This window comes from Alexandromys fortis, unplaced genomic scaffold (genome assembly GCF_014885135.2).
Source record: "Alexandromys fortis isolate MF-2015 unplaced genomic scaffold, M_Fortis_MF-2015_v1.1 scaffold_77, whole genome shotgun sequence".
In the NCBI taxonomy this organism is placed as follows: Eukaryota; Metazoa; Chordata; class Mammalia; order Rodentia; family Cricetidae; genus Alexandromys; species Alexandromys fortis.
Window position 1 is genome coordinate 8,238,613 of NW_026067967.1, and position 21,621 is coordinate 8,260,233.

General features: G+C 40.7%; 1 protein-coding gene across 5 annotated transcripts in view; it reads right to left on the reverse strand.

Moving 5' to 3' along the window:
* Nucleotides 1-21,621, reverse strand: part of Rnf169 (ring finger protein 169) — a 52,015-nt gene that overhangs the window by 6,523 nt on the left and 23,871 nt on the right. For all 5 annotated transcript variants that reach the window (XR_007594000.1, XR_007593999.1, XR_007593997.1 and 2 more), the window contains exons 2-5: nt 19,423-19,496; nt 6,939-7,085; nt 1,910-2,028; nt 276-375 (exon numbers count right to left, since the gene is read on the reverse strand). Coding sequence is in view for 1 of the 5 variants with exons in the window: in XM_050154416.1 (XP_050010373.1) it covers nt 276-375; nt 1,910-2,028; nt 6,939-7,085; nt 19,423-19,496 (440 nt within the window). In the remaining 4 variants the exon portion in view is untranslated. The remainder of the gene's footprint in view (nt 1-275; nt 376-1,909; nt 2,029-6,938; nt 7,086-19,422; nt 19,497-21,621) is intronic.

Consider the following 21,621-nt stretch of genomic DNA (forward strand, 5'->3'; position numbering starts at 1 on the left):
TGTGTACCTTAAAAAAATAGGGAAATCCTAGCTTAAAACACATACACACACATTAAGGAATTAGAAACATTAAAATCTGAAGATGGGTCTCACCGAGACCTACTTAAAAGGTATCTATCTATAATGGTGTAATACCCCCCAACTCTGTCTACTAATTTGAACCTTCTTCCTTCATCTCTGTCTATAGGATCCTAATCCTGTCCAACTAACATACTTTGCCTGGTACAAGGGAAGCTATGTGTGTGTTGCTGGGTAAGCCTGAGGCTGAGGTGTACCTTGGCTCTGTTGGGTGGAGCTGTTCTGAGCCTGCTCTTCACTCGGTCCTGAACCGTGTCACTGCAGCTCTGACTCCTCTGCACCTTGGTGTTTAGCTTCCTATAAAAAGAATATTTAGTTACGATTAGCCCCTACGTGAGTTTAGGAAAAGATGACAGTCTCTTACCATTCTAAGCCACTCACCAAGAAAAACAACCCTTAGGTAGCTATAATAGAAAACAGGTTAACTTATTAACCAAACACCAATAAGAAAGACAGGACACTTAGTTCAGGCTTGTTTTCAGACCCTGTCTCGGTGAGGCAGAGAAGATGGCTGTTTGCCAGGGCTTAGAGAGTGGGGGTATTTTACCTCCCTATACCTCCCTCAGAAGATGTGTATAGTATACAGTTCCCTAACAAATAAAACCTGTTCTTCCTATCAGACCCACATCTCTCTGCAAGCAATCTAAGGCAGCCATGGAACAAAGAAAAAAAAAAAAAGCATTTAGGAAGATGCACCACAATGCTCTTGTGTTTTTATTTAGGTAGTCAAAATTAAGTGTAGTCTCTTGCTAACTCATTAGAGTTTCCAAAGACCTAAGTCCCAATGACTTAAGAGTTTTCCAGAACACATGATTTTTATCTTTTGTATTATGACTTTATACTTTTTGTTATACTTAACTTTTTGTGTGGGTGGTTTGCCTGCATGTATACCTGTGTAACACATGGTGCCCATGGAGGCCAGAAGAGGGCAATGAATCACTTCCAAAACGTCTACATTTGGACAAAACATTTGTCCAAAAAATGAACAAATGACGACTACCTGCCTGCCCCCTGCCTGCCCTTCTGTATTCCTCCAGGGTCAAGCAACCATCCAACCCTGCTTTCTTTTCCTCCCCGGGACCTGCAAAGACTAAAGGACCCAGAAATTCCTTGACCAGGATTTTAAAAACTTCCTGAAACTAGATGTAGGCAAGGAAAGGAAACAACCCAGGCTCACTCCTTCTAAGAGTCTTACAGTCCAGAGGGAGAGTCTACAGATACTGTCAAACCGAAGGATACTCATCACTTCCATAGGAGAAAGGTTCATACCTGCAGATACGAAATTAACGTAATCCTACCTAGAGGATGTCAGAAATGAGTAAATATGACTTTTCTATAAAAATTCAGGAGCTAAGAAGACTGAGCTTGATTTCAAAGACCACTTGCAATCCTAATGCTAGGAAGGTGGGGACAGGCAGGTCCTGGGCTCCTGAGGCTCACCTAGCCCACTTGCCAAGTTTCAGGCCAATCAGGTGCCCTGTCTCAAAGAACAAGGTAGATGGCTCCCGAGGAACACCATGGAGGTTAACCTTACACACACACCTCTCTGTAATCTACTTGGTCTTTTTTTTTTTTTTTTTTTTTTTTTTTTTTGCTTTTTCAAGACAGGGTTTCTCTGCATAACAATCCTGGTTGTCCTGGAACTCATTCTGTAGACCAGGCTGGCCTCAAACTCACAGAGATCTGCTACCTCTGCCTCCAGAGAGTGGGATTAAAGGCGTGTGCCACGACCATCCAGCTATAATCTATTAATATCATCTCTTTTTACTCCCGCTACTTGTCCGAAGACCCTGTCACCCCAACATGAAAGAACTCTGAATTCAGCTCTTACCCTGCCAGGAAAGCTAAGGAGTAGGAGCTGTTCTTGGAGACAAAGGCCGAGCGATGTGTCTGTATCATTTGGCCCCTAGAAGGTTCTTCATTCTCTGAATCCGAGAGACGTGCAGGACACTGGCAAGGAGACAAGGGAGATAAAATTGGGGTTCCCATCGGATTTATCGTAGCTATGGTTTCAAAGTTCAATCTCTCACTTTTCTGAGTTCCAATTTGATTAGAAGTGCTTTCTGAAAATACTAATTGCAAATGTGGCTTTAACTGAAAATATCCCAAATCAAATCCCATTATCAAATTACATTTGATATTTTCTTCCAACTCTGGGAGAGAGGTGACAGACTCAACACAAGTAAACAATGGCACTCTTTATGTACTTTGGTCTCTTTTCATAACCAGTTTGGTACCAAGTAAAAGATTTGGACCCCATCCCTCTCAGTGTCATTCTAGGGTCAGTGGCTCATCTTTCGCTGTCTCTACATCTGTGGGTCTTGACCCCCTTAACAAACCTTTGTCTCCAATGTATTTACATTATGATTCATAACAGTAGCAAAATTATACAGTACCAACGAGAATAATCTTAAGGTTGGGGTCACCACAACATAAGGAACTGTATTAAAGGGTCACAGAATTAGGAAAGTTGAGAACCACTTCACTACTGTAAAGATTCTGCTAAATTGATAAAATATTAAATAAGTTAACAGGCAAGCCCTCAAAAAATACTTTACTTTTAGAAACTTAAATAGTATTAAGAAAAAAATCTTAGTTTTATACTATTCACCAAATTCCTTTTAACTGATGAAAACTAAACGGCAAGTATCTACACAGACAAAAGCTACCCATGTCTCCATGCTTCCATGCTCACAACCTAGAAACATTAGCTAGGAAATGTCTGCCTCTCATCTTTCGTGTTGGATATAGACAAGCCTAAGACAAGCAGAGCACAGGGAGACGAAAGTCTGCAGTGACACTAAAAACACCGTCCCTCCCAGGCTGGTGCGGGCAGGGGAAGCAGGTGTGGCTTTCATACAGCACAGAAAGGAGTTCATCTAAACCACACCGTCCAGGGTGATGACAACTGAGCAACACACATGCTAGAACAGCTTCAAAGCTCACTTTCACCTGGTCTCCTTTTAGTAATTTACCACAGTAGCGTTGAAGACAGCAAGATATCTACAGGAGATTAAAATTTTCAAATTGTACTAGGGGACAACTGAAGAAAGATATCAATTCTTTATTTACAGGGAAAGGCACAATTTATAATGAACTAAAAAGGAGCTGAAATGCGGTTTGCATGCAAATCAACATTTCTGAATGAAAAGAACATGTAGTGCATACACAAGGGTGTGTGTGTATGTGTGCACACGCACAGATGCATGTGCACATTGCACTTAGAAAATAGGTCAGATTAGGATAATTACCAAAATGCCTATAGGGGTTACTCTAGGTTGTAGAATAATCTTTCACTTCTGATTTGTAATCCTTAATGTAACTGTTAGCTATACTGTTCTGTTTTCCAACAATTCACACCATTATTAGATTAATGGTACTATAAGAAAACAACAATTTAAACATTTTATTTCTATTTCAGAAAATAGGTCGTAATCTCTCCTTTTGTTTTTATTTTAAATATTTATTTATTTATTTTCGAGACAGGGTTTCCCTGTGGCTTTGGAGCCTGTCCTGGAACTAGCTCTTGTAGACCAGGCTGGTCTCAAACTCAGAGATCCGCCTGCCTCTGCCTCCAGAGTGCTGGGATTAAAGGCGTGCTCCACCACTGCCCAGATCTCTTTCTTAGAGTATGTTCTTCTCTCTGAGTTTAATAATTTCATGAGCATGCATTAAAAACTTGTGATGGGGCTGGAGAAATGGCTCAGCGGTTAAGAGCATTGCCTGCTCTTCCAAAAGTCCTGAGTTCAATTTCCAGCAACCACATGGTGGTTCACAACCATCTGTAATGAGGTCTGGTGCCCTCTTCAGGCATGTACGTAGACAGAATATTGTATACATAATAAATAAGTATTTAAAAAAAACTTGTGATGGGCAAGGAATTGTGGGTTTTTAACTGGGTCAGAAACACATCAACAAACAATCTATAATAGGAGCATGGAATCTTGTAGCAGTCACTAAGTATTGAGGGTGAAATGAGGAAAGGAGGATGAATGAAGTGAGGATCTCTACCAGTCTGAAGGTGACAGCTTTTAAACTGGACCCAGAGAGACAGAGCAACCTTTCCAGCAGCAAGAAACTCACCAGAAAAAGGGAAGCGGAATGTATGCACTGGCAGCAAACGGTTCTGCTCCCAAGAGTCTTGGAGCATACTCATGGATGGGAAGACAAGCTAGAATCATGCTTAAGGAAGGACCTGAGTGCTGTTTGAAGAGTTCTCAAAGAAATGCAGGGTCGTTGAGGTTTGGTGGTACGAGAGTGTAATGACTTGTCTCATCAGGACACACACTTAATACAGAGTTCACTGGCTGGCTTTCCATTGAGACTATTCAGATTCTCTTGGGCCCAATTTTAATACAATAAGATTGTTTGTTCAAGACCAAGTACTTGCTTTGCCCTAGTACAGGGACTGAACCCAGGGCTTTGCACATGCCAGTCAAATGTTCTTCTACTCCACTGTTAGCTTTTGTAGGAATTTTTATTTTAGACAGTTTCACTGAGTTGCCCAAGCTAACATTGAAGTTGCAATCTTCTGACTTCAGTCTCTCAAGTAGTTGGGAGCACAAGCCTGCATTAGTCTAAAAACTATTAAAGCCATTTAAAAGTCCTCAAAAATGTACAAGGAAATAGGAGGGTAGAAAAGGGCAGGATTATAAAAATCCAAAACAAGTTGGATGTTACTCACTGTGCTTTGCATTGACAATGTTGTGAACCTGGCTACTGACAATAAGGGAATCTGAAGATCTGCATTTTCTGATTCCTTTAGAGAAGTGAACTGTGCTGGTTTAACTGATTTCTATTTCAAAAACAGTAGTGCTACAAGCAAAATAATTACGATGCCCAGCTGTGACATAAAATCAGTATTAGAGACCTGTTCCTGGAGGAAATCTAGGTTTGGGACTGTTTGTTTGAGGATACTACGACTGGAAAGAGGCATAGCTGGGGTTGCAGTCAAACCAGCATGCATCCTATTGCTTCCTAAGCTAAAGCACGTGTACCCTTACAAGCAGTGGGTCTTTCAAAGCTCCTGGGGTGCATTCCATTGACAGCACATAGCATTTTATGCTTGTAAATGGAATCTTTCCCAGGACTGAAAATTTGTAAAATTCAAGTGCCTTTGTTTTATTCTTATTGTTCTGAGGAAGAGTCTTGCTACATATATAATATACCCCAGGCAGGCCTAGAACTCACTACACAGCTCAGGACAGTTTAACTGCAAATCTCCTGCCTCACTTTCCCAAGTGCTGCTGTTACAGATGTGTGTCCTCACGGTCTGTTTCCAAGTGATTACTTTTAATAATAATGATGATGACTAAGACTACAACCAAAATCATATGTCATCTGCATATGACAGTCAGCAAACACACTGACCCAAGACAGCGTTAAAAACGTCTGTTTCTGAAACTAAGGAAAAATACCTTATACAAACTAAATCAGAAGGTAGACAGGAAAAAACTTGACCAGAGTGCAGGGAGCTGCAATGCTGGCTATGGAGAGCTGTTTTCAGTGTCTCTCTTGCTCTCTCCCCCACACCCCTGCACTCCCCCACACACTCCACATGCATGCCTGGTTCCTATGGAAGCCAGAGAAGGGCATCAAATCCTCAGGAACTGGAGTTATAGGATACCGTGAGCCAACATGTGGGTGCTGGGAATCGAACCCAGTTCCTCTACAAGATCAGCAATCTCTCCAGCACTCCCTCATTCTCCTACTCTCTTATGTTGCCTATCTTAACATATGTTAAGGCTTCATTAATTTCAACCCATTTAAAAAAATAACCTGAAATTTTAACAAGGCTATATAAAAATACTTAAAAGATATGACTCAAAAATATTCAGCAATCATTAGATGTTCAAACCACTGTAACTAGAATTGACATTAAACTCCTATTTTTCTATGGGAATATAAGTACTTTCTTGGTACAGTCAGATAGCTTGGTGGGATTTGAATTCAAACCCGAGGACCCACGTGATGGAAAGAGAAGAATAACTCTCACAGCTTATCTTTTGACTGCCATATTTGTACATTTGTGTCAAGGTATGCATTGCTTATACACATACAAATAAGTAACAAAAAACAGTAATGGAAATGTTCAAGCAAGAGTTGGCTCAATCATGTGCCTAACTGGGTAAGCTTAGACTACTCATCTAATATTGGAGAATGTATTTTTTGTTACTGTTTTTCAAGACAGGGTTTTCTCTGTGTAACCACCCTGGCTATCCTGGGTCAAGATTTGTAGACCAGGCTGGCCTCAAAATCAGAGACCTTCCTGCCTCTGCCTCCAGAGTGATGGGATTAAAGGCATGTGCCACCATGCCTGGCTGAAGATGTACTTATACCTAAGCATAGTTCTGCTCAAGGGATTACAGAGGCTAAAGGAAAGTAAAATACAGCTTAAAAGAAATGCGAGGGCTAGAGAGATGCTTGAGGGCTGGAGAGATGGCTCAGGGGCTGACAGCACTGGCTGCTCTTCCAGAGGTCTTGAGTTCGATTCCCAGCAACCACATGGAGGCTGATCAAAAACATCAATAAGATCTGGTGCCCTCTTCTGGCCTGCAGACATACATGCTGGCAGAATACTGTACACATAATAAATAAACCTTAAAAAATCTAATTGAAGATGTTAAGATGTATAAAGTTTAATGCAAAAACCAGCACATATGTCAGTATGATGGTATTCATACAAATCTTATCACGTGTAGCACACTGACCCAGGCTGTCACTGCCCCATTCAAAACTGCTTCCTCCATCTCCATCTGGATGGGAAGCGCTTCCCTACTCCTAGGCTGCACAGAGCTCTCAGACCCACTTCCCTGGCTGGACGGCAGACTGGGCAGATGTCCACCCAGGTGCCCACTGACCTGCTCCAGACTTGTTTTCAGCACCACTGGCTCATCTCTTGTTTTCTGTTCATCCGCTTTCCTTTTTCCCATTTCTGAATCCTCCTGCAGTACCTTGTGGATCTTATCTTCACAAGTTTTTTCTTCCTGTAACTTCTCTTCTCTCAGCTGAAAAATACAAATCAAACAGAGACGTGGAGTTTTGAAAATCCCAGACTTGAAAACCTCTTTATTCTACAGACGAGACAAGTGGCAGCCTCCAGGTGACTCTCATTAAACATGGCCACCCCAATTTTTACATAAACCAGTTCACGGAGTAAGACTGAATTACTCTGCATTCTTATTTTCCCAATACATTTTGTATATAAGTAAATATAATGAAAATGAATAACTGTGTGTACATACAGTTTAAGATGAGGTTATGATTTTTAAATGATTTATTATCATTATTTACATCCCTACTGCAGTTTCTCCTTCCTCCCCTCCTAGCCCTCCACCCCCGTTTCCCTTCAGAAAAGAACAGGTCCCCCATGGATATCAACCAATCGTGGCATATCAAGTTGCAGTAGACCAAGCACCTCCCCTCATATTAAGGCTGGGCAAGGTGACCCAGTATGAGGAATGGGGTTCCAGAAGCTGGCAAAAGAGTGAAACAGCCTCTGTTTCCACTGTTGGGACTCCCACAGAAGACCAAGTTCACACTGTAACACACATGCAGAGGGCCTAGGTTAGTCCCATGCAGGCTCCCTGGTTGTTGGTTCAGTATCTGTGCTGCTCTGCAACATGAAACAAAAAACCTAGCTGCATAGACAGATCTATTCACATACCCTAACAATCCTTGCCCCATAAGTTACATATAATTGTACTGGGTGGGCCAGGAGAAGCACCGAAGCAGCCGCAAGAGCATGTGAGTAGCTGGTTGGGTCTTATTAGCAACAACAATGACTTCTCCCAGTTCCAACATCCTGCATTTTACGTTCATATCCTAGTCACAGGATAGGTCAACGAAGACACAAGACCTACAAGAAATCTAAGGCACACATATATGCTTCTCATTTGGGAAAGGCAGTGTTGCATTATGCAACTAGAAGAGAACTTAAATAAAAACCTGGGCACTCTTAGGTCAATGGTTCATCTCTTATTTAGCTCAGAATAGGGACCTCTGTGCCTTTCTCTGACAAAACTATGGCTGGAAGTATTCTAAATAGTTGGCAGAGGATCTTGCTGTGCTCTTATCAAGCAGTTCTTTCTACTTTTATTTCATTTTTTTTACTGCTCGATGTTTTAATAAATTTAAATGAGATGATACATCCCAAGCACTGATATTTATAGTTTTCATTTCTTGTAAAAAAGATAAAGCTAAAGAAAAAAAGGATAGTTTAGGGGAGGTTATGGCTTATTTTTAATTAGTTAGTGAATTATTTATTTTGTGTGCACATTTGCACCAATCAGCAGGAGCATGCGAGCATGCCATGGTGTACACGTGGTTGAGGACAACATGGAGGAGCTGGTTCTCTCCTCCTACCAGGTGGTCCCAGGGTCACACTATGGGGTGGGGCTTGGCAGCACGCGTTTTCACTCATTGGGTCAGCTCACTGGCCCTTGTTTTACAACAGAAGGGCTCACTATGTAGCCCAGGCTAGCTTTGAGCTCGGTGTTCCTCCTTTGACTTCCCAAGAGCTAGCATTACAGGCTTGCACCATCACACCAAGTTAAAACATACTTTTGATAGGCTGTTGTGTCTAGGTTTAAATAATAATAATAGTCCACAGTAACAAAAGCAAAACCATAAAGCCTGCTTAGTCTTATTTTTCAGATTTCTATGGATCTCCTCTAAGGCTGACTAGTCTCTAAGACATCGAACCTACTTCAGGTGGTTATATATAAGCAGAAAATACCACAGACAATGTTACGCAAGAAGATTCAAATGAAATGGACTCCCAGCTCCGCCCAATCCAATTGAGACCATATAGGAAGAAGAGCGAATCCACAAACAGGAAACAAAACTGATGTCAGTGCCCACAGGGAGGATTTCATGTCTTCTACAACTGAGCACAGCCCACACAGATGGGCATTTGCTTTTCAGGGATACAGAGGCAAACTGGCCCCAAAGGGATCAGGTTTAGCCTTTTAGTCATTGTTATTTGCTATCTGTGTGCCAGGAACTGAGCTAAGACCTCAGCCTCTGTGTCCATGACATTTGCATAGTTTCCCACGTTTCACTCACACCTGTAAGACTCCATGAAAGGATCTAACAGTTTTAGGTAGCATATGGAGACCTGAGGATGGTGTGTCTAATGGCCATGTTGAAGTAACAGACTGTCTCCACAGGATTTGCCCTGCTCATAACTTCATTGGTATGCGTGGCTATAACTTTGGTGTTGAGTAAGTGAACACAGGAGGTTCCCTGAGTGTAAGGAAGCATCCTAGTAATCTAGTTGTACTTAAGAAGTGGGCTGTGGGAAGTCCAACTGTGTCCTGAACCAATTCCTTCCCCAAAAGTAACCACAATCTTGGTTTCTAATACTTTAACAAAAATCACTTTTTTCTTTTTAATTCTCTCATATATTACATCCCAATCAGTTTCCCCTCCCTCTACTCCTCTCAGGGGCAACCCCATCTCCTTGTTCCCCAGATCCATTCCTCCTCCATTTCACTTCAGAAAAGAATACCTCCAGGGCAATCAACCAAACATGGCACAACAAATTATAGTAAGACCAGACATATTAAGGCTGGACGAGGAGACCAAGTTGGGGGAAAAGGGCCCCAAGAGCAGGTAGAAGTCAGAGACACCCCATTCCCAGAGTCCCGCAAGAACACCATGCTACACAATCATAATATACATATATAGCAGACCTAGCTCAGACCCATACAGAGGTCATGACTTTCACTTCGGTCTCTGTGAGCTAAGTTGATTCTGTGGGTCAAGTTCTTGTGGTATCCTCAACCCCTCTGGCTCCTATAATCCTTCCTCCTCCTCTCCTGTAGGATTCCCCTGGCTCCACCTAATGTTTGACTGTGAGTCTCTGCTGACAATTGAGCTAGGTGCTGATCTATGAGTATAGCAGAGCATCATTAGGAATCATTTCATTGTTTTTTTTTTTTTTAAATTTTGTTTCGTTTTGTTTTTGCCAGTCCTGTTTGGTTCTATCAAAAATCATTTTATACTACTTGCTTTTTGGTGGGCTGCGGCAGCATCTTACTTTAAAGCCCAAAATGGCCTTGAACTCTCCAGCCTACTGCCTGTTTCTCAAATGCTGGGAGTATAGGCATTTGCTACTATAGTTGGTCTAGTTTTGAATTTTACATAAATGGAGTTTTATGCTTTTTGACTATAATCATTCATGATCATTCTGTGAAACTTATCTCTGTGTGTTCCTTCTCATTTTTTTGTATTCTATTGTTTGGTTTTAAAATAATTTAACCATTCTGTTATTTATAGATAGCTAGAGACATTCTATTCTGTGGCTATTTAGAAATAAGCTGATATTCTTGACGACTTACCTAGGCACACGCACACCACAGAATAGTATCTAGAGAAACTGTGAGTCATAAGACATGGGCATGCTGCCAGCTTTTCAAGCTGGTTATCAAACTACACTCCCACCTGCAGCCTCTCCATGTAGGAGGACAACAGTCGCTCCAGATTCCCCACCACTCGGTGCTCTATTTTTGCCAGCCTGTGGGTTAGTACTGCATAAGGAGTCTAATCTGCATTCTTCTGAGAAGAGCCCTGCAGAGTACCTTTCCTGAGCTCACTGCTTGCACATCCTCTTCTCAGCATGGATATTCACATCTCTGCCCTGCTAGTAAAAGTTTCCTATATTCTCTGGATATGAGAATTGTCAGGATAAAATATGTACATACATATATCTACATATATGTTTGTGTGTTACAGCTTAAAACATTCACCAAAAGTCCATGTGTTGAAATGTAACCTTCATATTTGCACACTAACAGTATGATGACAGGGTTCTGAGACATTAGACATGAGGGCGGGGTTTTCCTGATCACATCAATGACTCCTTAAGAGATATGCTATGCTAGCACACTTGCTGACTTAACATGTATTAGTTACCTTTCTATGGCTGCGATAACACCACGACCAAGTCAGCTTAAGAAGAGTTTATTTGGGCTTGTGGTTAGAGTGGGGGGTGTCCATGATGGCAGAGCGGAGGCATGACTGCTGGAGGTGGAAACTAAGAGCTCACATCTTGAACCATCAGGGAGCAGGGCACTAGGAAAGGCCTGGGTTTTTAAACCTCAAATCCTACCCCCAGTTACATACTCCTTCCAGCAATGCCCTGCCACCTAAGCGTCCCCAAATAGCAGCACCAACTGGAGACCATCCATTCAAACGCCCAAGACTAAGGGGACATCTTATTCAAGCCATCACACTGTGCGACGCCTCTGTCATGTTACAACACAGAGTGACATCTCACCAAATAATTAGCAGACGCAAGGACCACATTTATGGACTGTGCCACCTCAAGTAATCCTGTCTTTATAGATTACCTAGTTTATAAAGGCAATGGACTAAAAGTGAACTACAACATACCTGTGCACTCAGATACACAGGCTACTTCCCACACAGCCTAAACACAGAAAATTCCAATTTGTACCACTGTTTAATTTAATTGCATGGAGAGTGTATTTTTCTGTTTCATTTAAGCATTCATTCTCACATACAATGAGAATCCACTCCCTGAGTGTCCTGGAACTCACTATATGTACCAGTCTGGCCTTGAACTCACAAAGATCCTCCTGCCCTTGCTTCCTGAGTGCTGGAATTTAAAAGCATGCTCCACCATGACTGATTTCTTTTTTCAACCAACCATGTTAGAGCTGAAGAGATGGCTCAGTGGTGGTGAACAGTGCTTGCTGCAATTTCCAGCACCCCTGACAGGCAGCTCATAAAATAGAACAGCCCTCTGGCCTCTGTGGGTACCTGAACACACATGCACACATTACACACACCTATACACACAAGTAATAGAAAAAAATCTTTTTAAAAAAAATCACTATATTAAGGAATAATCAATAGGACATGAAGAAGACTTGAAAAGTTGAAGTTCAATGAGTTTGACAAATATATATACATCCATGTTACCATTTCACTAATCAAGATACAGACAACTTCCACCACTTACAAAGCCTCTTTGAGCTCCTCAGTAATCTCCCACCTACTCAGTCTTGGAGAATCATCAACCTGACTACTATATATGCCAATTATAAAATTATAGCACTTGAAGACAGCAAAGACAGCTCAGCCAGGAAGGCACTTGCCATGCAAACATGAGGACCTATTTTCTACAACCTTGTAAAAGGTCAGTATGTTGGCCTATATTTGTAATCCCAGAACTGGAGGCAGACACAGAAGGAGTCCATGGGACTTGCTGGCCAGCCTGTCTTACCTAACTCTGAGGTCTAGGTCCACTGAGAGACTCAAAACAAGATAGACAGCACCTAAAGAATAAGTTCATGGTCATCCTCTGGCCTCCACACACACATACACACACACACATACACACACACACAGAGCCCTACAATTCCCTATGTCAACTGTTCATTCAATTTGTTTTTGAGACTTATATATAACTGGGTTTGTAATTATTCTTTTATATTTTAGTAAGACCTACTTCACTGCATGAACATACCCACTTTTAAATTTTACTCAAATACTAAAGAGTGCAGGTTAAAATATATAACTATATTGCTGTAAAGTTCTACCTTCAAGGCACGAAGTTCAGGTTCTTCCAAATGCTTACATTATTCTTACATTTTGTCTTTCCACCAATGGGAGAGGATGTAAGGTGTTGCCGCTGTGGTTTTATTAGTATTTCCCTGATGGCTAATTACGCTGTCTTTTCATGTCCTTAATAGGCTATGTTCTTTTGTGAAATGTCTGTTCAAACCTTTTGCCCTTTTATAATTTTATTTATTTACTTATTATTTTATTAGAATGTACAAGAATTTCTGATCTATTCTAGATACAAGTTCACTGTTAGATACACATTCTGAGAATAAAATCTTCTAATCTTTCTTTTACCTTTTTATTTCCTTAATAACAGATTTGAAGAACAAGGTTTGTGGGGTTTATTTTGCTTTTACTTTCTGAAAAAGTTAATATATTGGTTGGCTTATTTAGGGTTGCTATTGTTATGATGAAACATCATGAGCAAATGCAACTTGGGAGGGAAATTCTCATATTAGTAAATAGCAAAAGCAGGATTTAAAATAGGGCAGTTGGCTTTCCAATATTGCCTTTCAGCTTAGGTTAATATTAACTGTATAATACAAGTCATTTGAAAAATATCTGCATTTTTTTAAAAGTCTGAGATAAACAAGCAGATTCTTAATTATAAGAAAGGGTCAGTGAACTGGGCATGGTGGCATATACATCTTCAATCTCAGCACTCAGAGCCAGAGACAGACCGATCTCTATGAGTTAGAGGCCAGCCTAGTCTACATATTAAGTTCTAGGCCAGCCATGGATATACAGAGAGAACCTGTTTCAAAAAAAAAAAAAAAAAAAAGTGAGACTTTTAAATGTATGTTTTAAAAGGGCTGTAAAGGTGGCTCAGCTTAGCTTTACCCCTCACCTGGAGGGAGTGGTCCCAGTGGCCAGGACAAACCACCTTATCTACTGCCCAGACCCACATCCTGAGCCTTGGGTTGGCCCACCCTAGCATCTACTATATCTATGACCTGTTGGGAGTGCGTGGAGGGACAATCCACAGGATCTCCATGACTTGGGGCAATAGCAGGATGTCTGAGGAGTTTCAGTGAGGGTCCATGATGATGGTGTGCCAGAGGCCCTGAGTCAGACTAATGACTCAATGCAATGACATCTGCGGGTGGGGCTGAGTGGACACAAGGGTACACTGTGCGACACACTGCAGCTCCCAATGCCACTAGGATGAATGAAGAGGTGTTGGAAAGATGGAGGAGGGAAGTAGTTATTTTGCTTTAAATTAATGTTGGGGGAGTTATGCTTCAAGGGTAAAGGGCAGACATGGAGGAACTGGGAGGTAAGCAGGATTGGAGTATATGATGTGAAATTCCCAAAGAATCAATAAAGAATTATGAGCCTATGGGGTCATTTTCATTCAATTAACATTCCATTCCCTGAGCTCCATAGGTTTACGGCTATATCATAACACAAAATGCATTCAGTTCAATTTACAAAAGTCTCTACAGTCTATAATAATCTCAGCATCGTTTAAAAGTCCAAAGTTCGTCAAAGTCTCTTTTGAGATTCATGCAATCTCTTAACTGTAATCCTCTGTAAAATCAAAATCAAAAAGTAGATCACATACTTCCAACATATAATGGCACAGGATATATATATTACCATTCCAAATGTAGGGAAGGGAACATAGTGAGGAAACACTGGACCAAAGCAGGACTAAAAGCCAGCTGGGCAAACTCCTTTCAGTTCTGCTAACTGCAACGCGATTCTCTCTTCTGGGCTAGTTCTACTTCCTGTTAGCAGTTCTCTTTGGCACATATCTCATGGCTCTGGCATCTCCAACATTTTGGAGTCTTCAGGCAATCCAAGATTCACCTTTACAGCTTCATACAATGGCCTCTCTCAGCCTCCATGCAGGGACACCCCTGACAAATGTCTGGCTTTGGTGGCTTTCCTTAGCTGTGGAGGAAGATCCTATAAAGCCTTTCTTCTATCTTTGACTTTAAAGCCAGAACAATGTGGCCTCAGCTGCCAAGTTTTGCTCCTTTCTGGGGCTGGAACACGGCCTCCTCATTCAATTACATCTTCACCAGCTTTCTGTTTTCAATGGTTCCTTCAATGCCTAAGCTTGGCTTCCAGAAACTGAATCTGTAGACCAGGTGGGCCTTTAACTCAGAAGTCGGCTTGCCTGTCTCCTGAGTGCTGGGGTTAAAGGCATGTGCTGCCACGCCTTGACCTAAACTGTTCTTTAACTCAGAAGTCTGCTTGCCTGTCTCCTGAGTGCTGGGGTTAAAGGCATGTGCTGCCTTGACCCAAACTGCTCTTTAGTTCCTTTTCACAGACTGGAAGCTTAGCTGGGTGGGGTCTGGCCCTGATCAAAATCATCACTCCATTTATTCTTTTTGGCATCAGGCTTTTCTTTAAACTTCTTCCTGGTGCTCCTTTTCTCTTCAAACTTCACATTTTGAATTTTCCCTTGCTCAGCTTGCTCCTTTTCATTATAGATCTGCTTAAGACTGGCCACTAGTAACCAAGCAACACAGCTAATGCCAGGCTGTTTTGAAATGTCCTCCGCCAAAGCTGTTAATCCAAACTCTACAATTTAGCCTCAGACTGTTTGTTTTTTTTGTTTGTTTGTTTGTTTGTTTTCTATTTTTGCTTTTTGGACAAGGGCAGAAAGCAGCCAGGGTCTCCAGGCCACATATTAATAGTCTTCTGTGAAACTCTTGAGCTGGGCCCCCACAGTTCAAATTATCTTGAACCACTAGGATGGCCCTTTAAGCCTTACTTAAAACATTTATTTAACTGCTTTTCTAACCCAAAGTTCAAAGTCCAAATTCCTGCAAACAAAACCATCATAGGCCTATCACAGCAATACCCTAGTCCCTGGTACCAACTTCTGTCTTAGGGTTTTATTGCTGTGAAGAGACACACTATAACCACAGCAACTTTTTTTTTTTTTTTTTTTTAATTTTTGAGACAGGGTTTCTCCGTAGCTTTTGGTTCCTGTCCTGAACTAGCTTGTAGGCTGGCCTCGAACTCACAGAGATCCGTGTGCCTCTGCCTCCCAAGAGCTAGGATTAAAGGCGTGTGCCACCACCGCCCCGCTCATAGCAACTTTCATAAAGGCAGTTACTTAATTAGGGCTAGTTTACAGTTCAGAGGTGTAGTCTATTATTGTCATGGTGGGAAGGATGATGGCATGCAGACAGACATGGAAGGAGCTGAGAGTCCTACATCTGGGTCCACAGACAACAGGAAGAGACCAAGATACACTAGGCCTGAATTGAGCTTCTGAGACCTCAAAGCCTACCTCTAGCAACACACTTCCTCGAACACCACTACACCTCCCAATAGTGCCAGTCCCTATGAGCCAATGGGGCCATTTTCATTCAAAGTACTACAAAATCTAATTAAGCAGAGAGTTTAACAAAGTATTTTATTTATACTAGAGGCTAAATAGTTACAGATAGATGATTCTCTGTTTGGTTTGCAAGTAACATAGAGATGATTTTATTTAAATTATTCTCTAAGCCATAATAACAATTATATTAATATAGTAATCTTATAAGTATTGATCCTGTCTCATAAATATGAAAGTAGAAAGGCAAAAATATCACATTTCATAAATAACTTGAATACTTGTTACTCTAAATCTGATCACACTCTGTATGTCTTGTGTTATGTTATTTTTCTCCAAAAAGTACATTACTTGAAAAAGCTGTTCCCATCTGTGTAGTTGCAAGTTTAAGTACCCATCTATAGAGACAGTCTTCCTCTGTGTAGTGAGGATTAAAGTACACTCTTAGGGGCTTTCTTTCCCTTGTACCAGGCATTTGCCTATTCTCAGATCATAAGGCTCTGCACTATTTCTCTGTCTCTAGAAAGAACACCAGCACATGTCAGAAATGGGCATTTTCTCAAACAGTATGTAATGTTCTAGAGGAAAAAATAGCAGATAGAACAGACAAAAGAACACTAGAAATCTTAAATGCATCCTGTCCTATCACAAGCCAAGGACATTGTTACATAAATCACTGTTCATACAGGAGAGGCTTTAGGATTAGATAACCAACAACTGAATAAACATTTATACTTGAAAACACTATAGAAAAAACCTTTAAAATAGGCCAACAAGCTGCTGCTTCTGTAATATGAGAGAACATGTTTTAAACTCCCTAGGTTGTTGCAAGTGTTTTCTAAAATAAGCAAAGAAACAGAAAACAAATAAGGGAAAGGCTAGTTTAAAATTAGGTTATGACATAACATTTATACAGCCAAATAGATTGAGTGAAATGTCCAAGTTTTAGTAAAATCACAATTAGACCAACATACCCTAGCTTCTCAACTTTACTCCTATGCTAGCAACCTTATCTTCTGCAGTTCTTTCTTGATAATAAACCTGACAGCTCATTTTTATCCCTATCCATTATGCCTTCAAGTCCCTTCTTTAATAAACCTAGATCCACGACCAAAGCCTTAATAACTAGTGCACACAGTGCCACATACCTATAATTTCACCTTCTTGGGAGGCTGAAGGCCTGAGTACAAGACCAAGTTAGGCCTCAAAGTAAGACTTGTACTTCAAAAACAAAGCCACAGCATGCAACTCTAATAACTTCCTTGTATACATCTTCTAATCTACTATACCCTTTCTACCAAACTTTTAGACAAACTTTAACCGTGGTTTAACTTAAGATTACTCACAAGAAAAAGTATTCTATTTGGTCTTTTTCTATTGTATGAGGCAGATACTGCAAGTTTCCAGCCAGGATCTATGCTTTCTTTTCTTACAAAAGAAATCTTGATTTTACTCAGGAAATTCACATACTTGCTAAAATACTATACTTCCCAGGCTCCCTACAACAGATCTGTGACATTAGAATTTACAATCCTGATGAGTCAGGGAAAGATCTTTCAAAGGATCCAATTCACTCAATAGATGTGGCTCTAGAAGGGTCACCCATTCACACAAGGAAGACAGCACTCCTGGAGATAGGCAAACAGAAAAACAAAGTAATTCACAGCCCTGAGTCATAGTACTGCTGTGCTCTGCCCTGAACTACCTGCCTTCCATGTTTGTGTGACCCGAGGATAATAAAAAGTCTTATTATCTTTAAAATAATGTTCTACTGGTATATTTAAGGTGTCCAGCATGGTATCATAGGATACACATAGATAGTAAGACAGTCAACACACTTAGATCAACTCACATAGTCATTTTCTTTGTTTTTATGGCAAGAACAAAAGAAGAAAACCATTCTTACATACTGTGAGTTGTTATTTTAGAGTTTCTACTATCTACAATAAATACAATTCTTGGTTTGTTGACCTATTCTATTTCTAACATAGTAACTAGAGACACTTTAAACTTACATGTAAGATTGCATTAGGCTTTTTACCAGGTTAACTACATCTTTGTCCTGGCCCTTCAACATCTCTCAACTCATTTCCTATAACTCTCATCTGCTTCCGTCCTGCTCACGTTTGTATGTTCAGACACACCAAAGCCCTTGTGCACTGACCACACCCAACTGCTGGTCCCTAGGCCTCTGCAGGTGCCTTCTCACGCTTTACCTGATTTGCTTCTTTCAGGACGCAGTCTTGCCTCTGAAGTAACTTCCCTAACCCGCTTTCCAAAACTGCGCTAATGCTCCCTCCCACTGCTTTCTGACACTTCTGACTGCTTTACTATGTGAAATCATTGTTGCTTATTTCTTGTCTTATCCCCAAAAAGGAATCTCCTTGAAGACAAGAACCTTGTGTGTCTTCTTTTACACTGTATCTCCAGTGATCATACCTGGTGCTCAATAAACACACTGAAGACTGTGTGTGTGTGTGTGTGTGTGTGTGTGTGTGTGTGTGTGTGTACGTGCACATGGCTATATGGAAGAAGTGTCTAGCCAGCCATGCCCTTCCCACCACGAGTGAGCAATTGTCGTGCAGGGAGAGAACTAGGGAGGGTTGACATCAAACTTCTGTAGGCCAATCTCAGACAATTAGTTGGAAATTAAAACAAACAAACAAAAACAACAGTTACAGGCTGAAGCTGGAGTTCAGTGTCAGAGTACATCCACCATGCCCTAAATTCAAACTCCAATATTGAAAAAGAAAAGATTATTATAACAATTAAAAGCTTCCCGAATAGTATTTTGTAATTAAGAGATTGTTTCAACTGCTCACTTAGGCTTGTAAATAATTAGGTAATAATTCTGCAAGTGGGCATTACTTTATAAAGGTAAATAATCTACTTAATCAGAATCAGGCATTGTCATAGAATAAAGGCAAAATGTGGCGATTGTTTTTCTCACATTGATAAATGCTTGGAAGAAGTGGCTCAAGGAGGAAAAGGTTCATTTTGTGTGACACTATGGAAGGATACGGTCACTCATGGCAGGAAGGGCCATGTGGTGACAGGCACATGTCCTACAGCCTCCATTACAACTCTCCTGGAGTACTTAGTAAAGTAAAAACTATAAAAATAAAAGTAGTTGCAAGTAATTAGAAGTGCTTACAAGGAAAACTAACACAAACAATTATTAGCAAGGGCTGTGCTAAGTGTTTCTTGGAAGGGTGTGATAGCCCCTCTAAGTTACACTTTCACCTGTGAAAAGACAACTCAAAAGATCTGAGTTAAGTTCACTTCTAGTGTGGCTTTAAATCTATATGGGCTGTTATAAAGTAGTATATAAAAAGACAGACTATGAAGAGTAAATGTTTAAAGGCCCAATGAATCAAAAGTAAGCATTCTTTAATGTCAATATTTCAGTTAATTTCAAGAAAATAAATGCCATGCTAATATGTACACTGTACCTTTCTTAGACATTCATACTCCTCACGAAGTTCTCCAGGCTTGCTCAATTTGATTGGTGCTCTGAATATAAACTCTGGAGGAAAAGGAAAATACTTTCAAATAGAGTTTTGTAAGATGGAAACATGATAATATTCTACTGCTGACCATTACATTATAAGTCACGTTAAAAATTATGTTTTGTAAGCCGGGCGGTGGTGGGGCATGCCTTTAATCCCAACACTAGGGAGGCAGAGGCAGGCAGTTCTCTGTGGGTTCAAGACCAGCCTGGTCTAAGTTTTGTTTGTTTGTATTCGTTTGTTTTTTGATACAAGGTCTCGGTATATAGCTCTAGCTGGAACTCACTATGTAGACCAAGCTGGTTTTGAACTCTGCCTGTCTCTGCTTCTGTGCTGGGATTAAAGGTGTGTGCTATCACACCTGGTTCAAAGTATGGGTATCTTAGTTTGAATATTCCCTTATTCATTAAGTCAATATTTACTAAAGGTTATAAATCAGGACTGCTGTTCTAAGCACTGGAAGAAATATGAACAAGTACAGTCTTTGTGCCATGAATTGCAATCTTGTGGAGTAGCCAACACAGGTAAACAAGCGTTTACTTCTGAGTAGTGGCAGTAAATGCTATGGCGAGGAAGTCAATGTAGGGTGGAAGGAAAAGTCTGTTTTATACAGAGTGGTTTGGAAAACGATCGCTGATAAACATGTCAAAAGACTACAAAGAAAGCTATATTTGAAGCCCCTGTGTCACGTCTCTCTCTCTCTCTCTCTCTCTCTCTCTCTCTCTCTCTCTCTCTCTCTCTCACACACACACACACACACACACACACACAAATACACAGAAATAGTCTTTTTCAGTACGTAAAGTATTTTCTTTAGCCCCCAAAGTCTTCCGTGCCTCTCATGAGCCTAAGGAACAAAGACACTACTTCCCAGCCTGCTCTTCAAGGTGCTCCACTAACTGATCATCTACAAAATCACTACATTGCTCAATCCTTGAATAATTAGCTTCAAAACAGAAACCATATACATTAATTTGTATGCTGTTTCCCCATCTAAAATTTTATCTTCTCTCCATTCTGTATATTTTCTAAATTGAAGACAGGAGGACTATAAGATGCATAAAGTACATGGTAGTTATGCAAATGGACAATAAAAATGAAAAACTTGGAACAGGAATAAAAGTTAAGTCTTAAATGTTATCAAAAAAGGAGAGCCAACCATGGAGGTACACGCCTGGAATCCCTGCACTCAGGAGCCAAAAGCAGGACAGCCATAAATTCAAGAATAGCCTGGACTACAGAGCAGGAACCTAATTTTAGAAAGGATAGAGGGGTACACACTTTATTTCTATAAATATAATAGCTTATAGCCTCGAGATGTTTAGTGTTCTAACTATAGTAACAGTTTTACAATTTATTGATAACTCTACCTCCCAGTGTTGGTTCTAGAAAAACTAAGTTCCTCAAAAGCCTTTTGTCCCTTTTCAGTAGTCTCAACTATTTCCAAAGAAAGTATACTGAAGAATAAGAAGCTACTTAGAAACAGTGGCGTAAAGACCTCCACCCACAAAGAAGACAGACAACTGTCACCCACCTCAAGGCCTGATAACTGTTTCAGTCGTACCCCAAAGTGCATTCCACTTACAAGAAGTGCATTTAAAAGTTGATGCTCTTAACAGAGAAGAGAAGAAGAGAAAAGATAGAAAAACTCCTTTTTAAAAAGTACTTTAGGGGCTGGAGATGGGTCAGCTGTTAGGAGTATCAGTTGCTCTTTAAGAGGACCTGGGTTCAGTTCCCAGAACCTATACAGTGGCTCACAGCCATCTGTAACTCCAGTTCCAAGGAATCCAAGCCGTCTTCAGGTCCCTAGAGGCACCAGACACACGTGTTATATACATACAAAAGTACCTGCAGGCCAAACACTCATCACAGAAAACATCCTTTTTGAAAGAAAGTACTTCAGACACAGGTATTGAAAACCTCTTCACACATGTCAGTGAAACGTCACAGTAGGCACCAACCCATCCTACAACTGAGGCAGGCAACTGGGAGTCCAACGGTTTGCTTACCACAACACCACAGGAACATGGCAAAGATGGAAGAGAAATTTTTAAGAGGAGGAAAAAGAGAAATCATTTAATGATTTAAAAGGCAATTCTTTCCAAATTAAGGCCAATCTCTCTTGCCTACTACAAAAGCACT